The 11,029-nt window shown below is 32.7% G+C and overlaps 1 protein-coding gene across 1 annotated transcript; it reads right to left on the minus strand.

Annotated features, from left to right (window-relative positions):
* Nucleotides 1-9,603: 9,603 nt before the first annotated feature.
* Nucleotides 9,604-10,527, minus strand: LOC141516912 (olfactory receptor 10AG1-like). Its single transcript, XM_074227869.1, has one exon. It carries the CDS (start codon nt 10,525-10,527, stop codon nt 9,604-9,606), a length of 924 nt encoding a protein of 307 aa, XP_074083970.1.
* Between the last annotated feature and the right edge of the window lie 502 nt (nt 10,528-11,029).

Raw genomic sequence — 11,029 nt, forward strand, 5'->3', positions numbered from 1 at the left:
TGTATGTATTGTATATGTATTTTATTTTTGTGGAAACAGATGAACTCAAAAATCACCTTTCTGGGTTCTATTACCTCACCTAAATAAAAAAGGAATTAATTCAATGAAAACAGAAAAAAAGCTTCAATCATGTACACACACACATATCAATCCATTGCTTCTTTTCTGTAGTCATAGTAAAAGATATTAGGACATGGCTGTAGACCTCGAAAAGAACATATTCCAACAAGAGACAGATACTTCTAAAGAAAATGAATTTCAGAATCGTGATGATAATGCAGATCTTCTGATAACAAATGAGAGTCTTCTTTGGTTAGGTAATTTAAATTCTTTTTTGACTGGTAGGCCCTCAAAGTCTAGAAGACACAAAATTTAAACAATTCTAGAAACAGTAAAAAAAAAAAAAGATTCTAAAAATAAATTATTGAATCCCTCCCAACCATGGATTACCATGTTCATTATCCTCATGTGTTCCTTCTGATTTCAAGCTTTACATTCTGTACCATCTCCTCTTAAATCATTTCTAGGAAATTTAAGTCAATCTCCTCACTATGGAAAGTACATTCAAGAGAAATAATATTGAGTAAATGATTTGTCTATATACCGACTCCAGATACAATCTCTTGATGTATATATTTGAGCATATGTGATTCTTTTGTGGATATAGGGGAACAGAAGTCTGTCCCCAGTGAAGGCATGCCTAATTTTATCTCCAGAATTGTATAAGCAAAAGGAAATATTCAATGGAAGCCCTTGTTTGGAGAATTCTAATGATAAGAAAGCCCATGATTAAATCTTAAGGATTTTGTAATAGAGTATAGTTATCTCAAACCCTTGAGATAAGGTTCTCAGGTCTCTGCCTCCATTAGTATGTAACCATAATAACTTGGTTACTATTATAATCATCATAATTATTTGGGGTATTATTTGATTATTATTATAACAATAATAATATCTGAGAGTTAGAGCACATTGAAAATCCATCTCATATAACATTAAGGATACTTGATCTTCTACCAGGAAACTGTTATGTGGAAGAAGAAAATATCCCTATATTTCAATTTCATTTTATTTAAGTTGTAGTGAATAATTTCCTCAAGTTTTAGGAAGACAGAAATAATTTAAATGGTCATTCATGTCCATTTATTTTTTATACATTCTATTAGGGCTTAAAATGATTTACCATTGCCTGTTATTCATACAAATCTTACTAACTAAACTAAATTACTAAAATAAATACTTACTCTTAAACTGAGTACACAAACTTTTGTGTATCTAAGAGATGTTACCACATAGCTAAAGAAAATGGTACTCTTTGAGCCATCTTCATCTTATTTGTGCAGGAAATGATTATGATATGAAAATTTTAAGAGTCATTTAAGCAAGGTTGGACCTTTTCAAGTTCAAAAAATATTAGTTATTGTTTTAAATCATGCCCCCTTCCTTTGTTGTAGCTTGAAATTAAATTGCATGAAACTTGGAAATTGTGTGAGTAGCACTTAATTGAACAAGTCCATTCCAGTCCTATAACACATGCTTATCTTATTCATATCAGCTAAAAATCATCCTTAACTGTTCCATTATTCAATGAAAATGTTTAGATCAATATATTCCTATGTTTTAGGGAAATTACAGATCAATATTCATAAAGCATTTTGTCTCCCCTGGAATTCCTTATGTTTTAACATTAGAGACCTGGAGCAAGAGAATAATGATGATAATGATGATGACAATGATTTTGACAATCATATTCATAGATGGTGTGGGTGATAGTGATGATAACAACAGAGGTGACATTTATATAATTCTTTAGACTTTTCAGGGAAATTTAAATATCATTTCATATAAATGCTATAAGATCCCTATGACAGAGTTCCTATTTTCATCCTGACTTTAAAGATATAAAAACAAACTCACATGCACAGTCACACATTACTTTAAATTTCATGCTTGAGACAACTTACAGAGATTTAGGAGCAGAGCTAATTAGTGAGCTTCAACCAACTACAATCACAGCACCCAGCCCACTACCCACAAAATACTGCAAAAAGACCCAGCTTCACTATTTTAAATTTTCAGTGGAATTAGAGTTGTTTAAAAAGAGAGGATTTCTAGCTTGCTTTCCTTCTTTGAGGACAACTCTTCTCTCTTGAGGCTTTTAACTTTTTAATGAGAGGTCAGGGCATTTGACTTCTTACGCAATGTTTCCAACATTTAGCAATGAAAATAGATAGAATTGGGCTTCCTTTTCATTACTGAAGAATCTTTGGATTTCTTCTTCATGATCCAATGAAGAAGATAACATGTAAATAAACCTGTGTCAATTAGTCTTTTACATATCCTTAGAGGCTTATCGTTTCTAAATATATAACACAATCTAGATCCTATTGGCCTTTACCTAGAACCCCCAAGTCATTCTCTCCTCTTTTCTCAAAGGAATTGTAGTCTAACAGTCTCCTTCACTACAACTCTTCACCTCATTCTGCAGGATACCAATACATCCATTGATGGTATTTTAAATGCTGTATCTTGCCCATAATTTCAGTTTTTTCTTTCTTGATCTAGATGAATTTAATGTTTTTGCAAGGATTTTTTAATTGTATGAAATAAATAGCTTTTATTTTACCTATTTTAGTTATATTCAGCATTCGATAGTTATATTTCTTCCCTTATTCACAGATATAAAAGATGTAGCTTCTATAATCTATTAAAATTGGTGGTGATTTTTATTTAGATTTTTTTATTTTTTAATTTGTTTATTTATCTATTTAAATCTATTTATCGGGCAGCTAGGTGGTGCAGTGAATGGAGCACCAGCCCTGGAGTCGGGAGGACCTAGCTGTATGGCCTTGGCCAAGGCACTTAACCTTGCCTTGCAAAAAAAAAACTGAAAAAAAACCCCCAAAAATGAAAAATCTATTTATCTATTTAAAAATTCAATATTTCATGTGAACTTGTTATAAACTCATTTTCTACTAGATATTTCCCACTTTTCTCAAAGTTCAACTGTCACAAAATCTTACATAATTTAGTTCAAATTAAATATTTTATTTACCAATAGGTAAATGAATGAATGTGGTTTTAGATCTTGATAACAGCATATTCTATTTTTCTCATTTTCTATTTTAAAGTCAGTTCCGGCTAGCTTTTTTTCCAGTTTTTGGAAGGCAGTGGGATTAAGTGACTTGCCCGAGGACATATAGCTAAGTAATAATACTGTGTCTGAGACTGAATTTGAACTTGGGTCCTCCTGACTCCAGGGTCCTTGCTCTAACCACTCACTGCATCACCTAACTGCCCCAGTTCCTGCTAGTTTTGATATTATAACTATATCATTTAAATTCATATAAAGGGAATATAGATATTTTCTTCCTTTGTATAAAAAAATCTCAACTGTACTTTGATGTATGGTGCGTTTAGTTATACATGTTTAAAAATATTTTTTTTTCCTTTTTTCAATATAATTATCTTAAATAATGTATCAGTTGCCAATTTGTATCAATATTTGAATAATTTTTCTAAAAGTTTGTCTGAAACCTTAGTTCTTTTGATTAATTTCTCATTGTACTAAATCCTGTGCATTATACTTGATGGCTTACTCTAGCTTTGGCCCTACATACTCTCTAAATGAGGGTCTCATGCATGCTTTGTCTTTGTCCATGTTCCCAGTGGCACTTGTGATACTTTATGAGAGAATTCACATTATCTACAGTATTCTGTTGCTATCTTTATTACTGTCATTTCATTGAATACATTCCTTATGAATTGATTGTATTGCTTTTATGACTATTAATACCAATCATCTACTGCATCCTGGGCTGTGGCCAGTGGTCTTGATTTTTGTCATACCACTAGATTTAATGACTTTGTGTAACTCTGTTTCATTTAAATCTGATTCCCAAATCAAGATATTTCCTCATGATTTCATTAATCCTTCTGGGAAATGATGGAAAAAATTACAGCCAAATATACTTGTGTGAGTAAATTACTATTCAGGGAATGGACCAACAGAATATCTTGAAGTTGGGTTCCCTTTTCATTACTGAAGAATCTTTGCATTTGTTCTTCAAGCTTTCTTCCTTGGCACTCCAGCACTTTAAACAATTTTTAGCAACTTCCTCAGAAATAGTCATATACATTTTTCTAACAAGAACAATAATACTAACATTACATCAATATCTACATTTTATATATTTACATATATCAAATATATATGCAATGTATAAAAATGTATTGATGTATACAAAGGTTTAATGAAAAGTATCTAATTTATCTTGACAATAACACTGCAAGAAAGTTGCTATTATGAACTTCATTTTCTAGATGAGTAAACTGACTTGACTATATTCACATAACTAGCAAAGATCTGAGACTAGATCCTGACTCCAGGCCCTCCAATTCCATCTACTGTTCCACCAACTTTTATTCAAATAAAACTTCTATAATCAAATACCAGATGCAATGATAAGTGTTGGAGATACAAACAATAAAAATGCTACCTATGCTCTAGTTGCTTAAAATTCAATGAAAAGGAATGGCAAAGTACATAGAGCACCTGCTCTGGAGTAAGGAGAAACTGAGTGAAAATCTGGCCTCAGACAAAAATTCACCAGCTGTGTGAAATTGGGCAAGTTACTTAACCCCATTATTTTGCAAAAATCAAAAAAAAAAATCAAAGGAAAGAGACAACACCAAAAAAGAAGGCAAGAAAAAAAAAGGAGCAGAGGTAAGTAGAGGAACAACCAATGGAGAGTGGGCTTACCATTGTTGTATTATGAGAGTTGAGGTAGGAAACCACTGTGTTGGAAATACTATTATGAGGTTTGATTATGCTAGCCATTGAAGGTTGAGTTCAAGAATATTATCAATGCCCAGGGAGAAATCCATAGAGGAAAGATAGTGATTTATTTGTTCATGGTCCTGACTCAAATTAGTGTTCTTGAGTTCTATGTGGCCTAGGAGAAACAACTCTCTTATTGCATGAATAGACCCAGGTATGAACCAGGATACTCTGAATGGGAAACGGAAATTAGTCATTTGAGATGGGTTTTGTCTAAGAGGGTCGAAAAGATATCTTAATGATGTCAGATGAGTATGAAAAAAGGGGGGAGCTTGTAGTGAATGATCTTTTATATAAGAAAATAGAAAATGAGGAAATAGTGGAAGAAGATATCTTACTGATAACTAGTATACTTGTCCAGAATAATTATAGTGCATTATGTAATAGAATCTATTAATTAAGCTGTGAGATCCTTACTAGCAGTGATTCTCTTTTAATCTATTAAATGCTAAACTTTTAGTAATCAGTAAATGCTTGCTAACTTGATTTCTGTGTATGTTGCAATTTGCATTATTAATTAACTTTAATTTTTTGATATTTTTCTTTTAGAAGTTTTTATACGAAAACACCAAAGATGAATGGAATTTACATTTTGTTGGTATGTAAGCACAGAAGAAAATACTGAAAATAAGAATGTAATATCCATAGCAGGAGAATCTTAAATAGAATTTTAAAAAGATTTCAAAGACAGATGAGAAAAGGAATTGAAATTTTTTTTAAATACAAACCATGAGATAAATGGAAAGAAATAGAATCTCTATTAAGTTATTTGTCTCAGAAAGTTAGGTAGTTAGAAATATTTTCATTTTTATAATGGCATCCTTGGTCTTCAGTCTAAATATCAAGGACTTGAACATCAGAGTTAACATACCGTAGATAAGAAATTCTTTCTCTATTCCTGCTAACTGGCTGAACTTGAGTCGCAAACAGATATTACTATATTATCCAAAGAATGATGAAACTATTATGAGATAAAAAGAACAAGAAGAGAAGGTTGTTTTGGCTGCTCATGACTGGCTGCAAATTAAGCATGATGGTGATGACTCTAGGCTACTAACTAAATATCAATAGAAAGAAAACCTTGACAAAGAACACAGCACCACTGAGATAATGAGCAGGTAGAGCTCAGAAAAACCGAAAATATTTATGTGAATTGAAGATGACTAAAGAGAGCAAAACCAGCAAAGCATTATACTTAGGAAGAACATCAATCTGTATTGATCAGCTATGATAGACTCAGCTTTTCTCAACATTACAATGATCAGAGACAATTCTAAAATACTTATTACAGACAATTTCAGCCAAAATATGAAATTGAATGCTGACTAGACCATACCATTTGCACTATTTCTTATATTTTTCCATAATGATTATTTCATTTTGTTTTGATTCTTCTTTCACAACATAGTCAATATGAAAATAGATTTAACATGATGGGGCATGTATAAGCTATGTCAGATTTCTTTCTGTCTTGGGGAGGGGGGAAATGAATGAGAGAAAATTTTACAAAATATTAATGTTGGAAACTATCTTGACATGTAATTAGTAAAAAAATAATTGAAATATTGTTAAGATAAAAAGAGGAACCCTTGCTGTGGGTTGGATCATTAATTCAAGGAGGGTAAATTCAAAATTCGGAACATTTACTCCTGTCATATTTTCTGTGATACTTTCCATCATCTAACCTCAACCTGGTTTAGTCCATCTACTGAAATAGTTTATTGGACTGGTCATGCTAAAGCTTCTTGGAGCCACAAGTGAGTCAGGTGGCTCAGGAGGACATGAAAGATGAGAAATAGTCCAGAAACGGACTCCACGGCCTTTCCACCAGAAGTATGAGTCTTCCTTGAAGACAATCCAAAAAAAAATGTGAGAACAGAATTATTAGACTGATTATCAACTGAAGGTCTAGAGTCACTGTGCTGCCCTCACTGTTGTATGTCTATGAAACCTGGACAGTCTACTAGTGCCATACCAGGAAACTGAATCTCTTCCATTTAAATTGTCTTAGGAAAATTCTGAAGATCACCTGGCAGAAGAAGATACCAGGCACTGAGGTGCTTTCTCAAACTCTACTGCCAAGCAATCAAATGTCACTCACAGAATACTAGCCATGTTTCTGGAATGTCAGGTGTATGTTTGCCAAAGCAAGTATCTTATGTTGTACTCCAACAGGCCAAGTGCTCACAGAGGGGGTCAAAAAAAGAGACACAAAAAGCCAATGAAAAACCCTCTTAAGAATTTTGGAACTGATTGCTCAGCATGGGAGACGCTGGCACAAGACCACCCAGTACTATGCTCTCATCAGAAAAGGTACTGAGCTCTATGAAAGAGGCAGAATTGAAACAATTCAAAGGAATTGTAAAAATATATGTTTAAAGTCAACAAACCAGGTGATCACATGGACTATTTGTGTTTGATATGAGGTAGAACATTCTGAGCTTATATTGGTCTGATCAGCCACAGCTGTACAAACTAAAATTTGTCTCTAACAGTGATGTCATTTTCATCTTCTTTGATAACAAAGGACGAGAACCAGTTAACCTATGTACATTCTCTCTGTGGAGACAGCAAATGGTCATTTAAACTGTTTGGAATTGCATTTCTTTTACTTTAATTTAAAGGTGTTCAGCAAGATAAATCTCTACTCCAATTAATGTTATAACAGAAACTTGTAGAAATATTAATTCAGTATTTCTACAAATGAAACAAATGTTTCTTTGATGATTATACATAAATTGACTGCATTACCTAGAGTAAATATATAACTAAAATAACTGACATAATGTATAATGCCCAAATAAAATTCTAAAAGTCCTTATTAAATTGAATACTTTTTATACCGTAATTTGAAAATAAATCTTAAAAAAGGATATGAAAAATGGAGACCATACCACTTCTTTTGAATATTTAGATTAAATCTAGAGAAAGCAAATTTCTGACTAGATAACAATATGGAGACAAGTAGTTAGTTTGGATAGGCAGTAGAATCCTCTTCCTCAGAGATCATCAAATGCTAAGTAAAACATTTCTATACATGTTAGAGAGCTGATAATCAATGAATTATCAATTTATAAATTGTTGAAAACCCTTTTATTTAGATTAATCAGGGGGCGGCTAGGTGGCACAGTGGATAGAGCACCAACCTTGGAGTCAGGAGTACCTGAGTTCAAATCAAGCTTCAGACAAATAATTGCCTGGCTGTGTGGCCTTGGGCAAGCCACTTAACCCCATTTGCCTTGAAAAAAACCTAGATTAATCAGACCCATTTCTATTACTTCAGAATTCTATAGTTTCAGAAAGTTATGGTTTTAGATTTTTATAATTTTCCACAAACTGATTGAAATAGTTACTTAAAGTGGCATTCTTTTTATTTCTTCAAAATTGTCTAAAACATAGTAAAATACAAAAATTTAAATATATTAAATATATTTAGACAAGTCAAATTTCAAATGTTTTTACTTTTTTATTGATTTGTAATAGTTTGTAACTGTAAAAAACAAAACTAAATAAAACATCTTTTCTACTCAGCTCTGTTTTTGTATCTCCTTGTATATATAGTCAATATCAATATAAATGTATCATCAATATCTATTTATATGTTCAGATTCAACTTTCTCACTCTGACTCTATAAAATATAAATATATTTGCAAATATTCTTATATATACAAATATACAAAAAACCTGGTAATAAATATAAGAGAAATATATTATATGGATAAATATACAGTTATGCATAAAGATATATTAATAGAAATTTTTAAAGGCATAGAGATTTAAAATTACACATCAAATAAAAAATTATATTGTGCATGAACTTGTGTGCATGTATTTATATAAATATATATTTATGGGGGGCGGCTAGGTGGCATAGTGGATAAAGCACCGGCCCTGGAGTCAGGAGTACCTGGGTTCAAATCTGGTCTCAGACAATAATTACCTAGCTGTGTGGCCTTGGACAAGCCACTTAACCCCGTTTGCTTTGCAAAAACCTAATATATATATATTCATGAGAAGAGAGAGAAAGCGAGAAAGCAAGAAGGTTTCTGTTATTTTCAGGGAAAAAGACAGAAAAAGAAATTTCTCCTCCCCTAGTATAAATGATCTATTACCTTTTCAGGCAAAATAAATTAATTTTTTTAGGATTTTCATTCCACCTTAGCTGATCTCTCTGCTTTTCTGGACACATAGCACATCTCCTTCAATTACTATACTTCTTCAAAAACTTAGTCCCTGATGATACATAAGAAATAGACATAGACACTATGATCCTAAGCTTAGGAAGAAATATTCCAAGATTTTTATATAATTATTTTTGGAATGATCAGAGGCAGCTAAGTAAAAATTACAATCAATCAATAATCATTGATTGTGTGCGCTAGTTGTTATTTTAAATAGCATGGATAAAAAGATACAATGAAACGGCTCCGGGACCTCATGAATTCACAATCTAACAAAGGAGAAAACCATTGACATAAATAGGGAGATGACAAATATGTATAAATTTATTTGATAGTAATGAATGACACTAAAATTTGAAGAATTAAGCAGACTTCATTTAATTGGTTATCCTTAAACTGATACGTGAAGGAAGTGAGGGATGCTGAAAAGTGAGAAGAAGAAGGAATTATATGATAAACATGAAGGAAAATGCAAAGGTATGGAGACAAGAAAGATATTGTTAACGCATAGAAAAAGAAACTTCCAAGAACTTTGAGACCAGGACATAAGAAGACAGAACCATAAGCCTAAGCAAGCCCCTTCACTTAGACACTAGTTGTTTTATTGCTATAATGACATCCCTGTTCCTCAGAGTGTATATTAAAGGATTAAAGAGTGGGGTCACAATAGTATAAAAAAGGGCGAGAACTTTGTCTACTTCTGGTGAGTGGCTGGACTTGGGTCTAAAATATGCAATAAAGCCAGACCCATAGAATAAGCCTACAACTATCAGATGAGAAGAACATGTCGAGAAGGCTTTGCGTCTCCCCATGGCAGACGGCAATTTCAAAATGGTTTTGATGATTTTGCTGTAGGACCAGAGTATCAACAGAGCAGGAAATGTGACAAAGATTGTAGCACCACCATAGACAGATAGTTCATTTAAAGAGGTATCCCCACAGGCCAATTTCAGTAATGGGGGAATATCACAGAAAACATGGTTGAGTTTATTAGACCCACAGAAAGACAAAGAGAATAGCTGGCATGTTTGTGCTACCTGAATTGGAATTCCAATTATCCAGGCACCAGAAACCAACTGAAGACACTTTGGGGGGTTCATGATGAGAGGATAGTAGAGTGGCTTACAGATAGCAACATAACGATCATAGGCCATCACAGCCAGGAAGAAACTCTCAGAACCTCCTAGACTAAGGAGAAAACCAAGTTGTACAGCACAAGCTGGTAAAGAAATATTTTTCTTCTGTGTCCAGAGATCTGACAGCATTCTTGGAATAGTCACTGATGTGTAGCAAATTTCCAAGAAAGAAAAGTTTCCAAGAAAAAAGTACATGGGGGTTTGAAGAGCAGCAGTAACTTTGGTAATGACAATGATGAGGCCATTTCCTACCAGTATACTTGTATAGATGAATAAGAAAATCCCAAAGAGAAACCCTTGGAGGCTTGGAAGCTCAGAAAATCCCAGTAGAATGAATTCCACCACCATGCTGATATTTCTTTCTGTCATTTTTTTCCTGAATATTCTAAAGGAAAAAATCAATAAATTAATTATAAATAAATCATTACAATTCTCCAGGACACTTTTTCTATAAAATAAATATTTTGATTTGGCCTAGAGAGAAATGATCAACTCCATTCAACTTTGATTATTCTCTGATTTCAAGTTCATTCTAATTTTGTTATCCATAAAAATCACAAAACCATAAAATTTCAGAATTTGTAAGAGATGTCAGTAACAATTTAATCCAATTCATTTCAACTCAACTGAAAAAAATCAATTGTTCAGCTTCTATTTGTGAACTTCCATTGAGGGAACTATTTTCTTCTTGATATAATCAGTCTTGATATAATGTCTGTCTGTCTGTCTGTCTGTCTGTCTGTCTGTCTGTCTGTCTCTCTCTCTCTCTCTCTCTCTCTCTCTCTCTCTCTCTCCTCCCCCTTTATTTCTCATTTTCACATTAATCCTATTAATTTTTTCTTTTCTTGGGTAAAATGTTCCATTTTTTTTT

The sequence above is a fragment of the Macrotis lagotis genome, chromosome 3, assembly GCF_037893015.1.
Source record: "Macrotis lagotis isolate mMagLag1 chromosome 3, bilby.v1.9.chrom.fasta, whole genome shotgun sequence".
NCBI classification, from domain to species: domain Eukaryota; kingdom Metazoa; phylum Chordata; class Mammalia; order Peramelemorphia; family Peramelidae; genus Macrotis; species Macrotis lagotis.

Excerpts from the sequence above, each read along its gene's own strand:
- LOC141516912 (XM_074227869.1), bottom strand. The coding sequence starts at position 10,527 with ATGACAGAAAGAAATATCAGCATGGTGGTGGAATTCATTCTACTGGGA.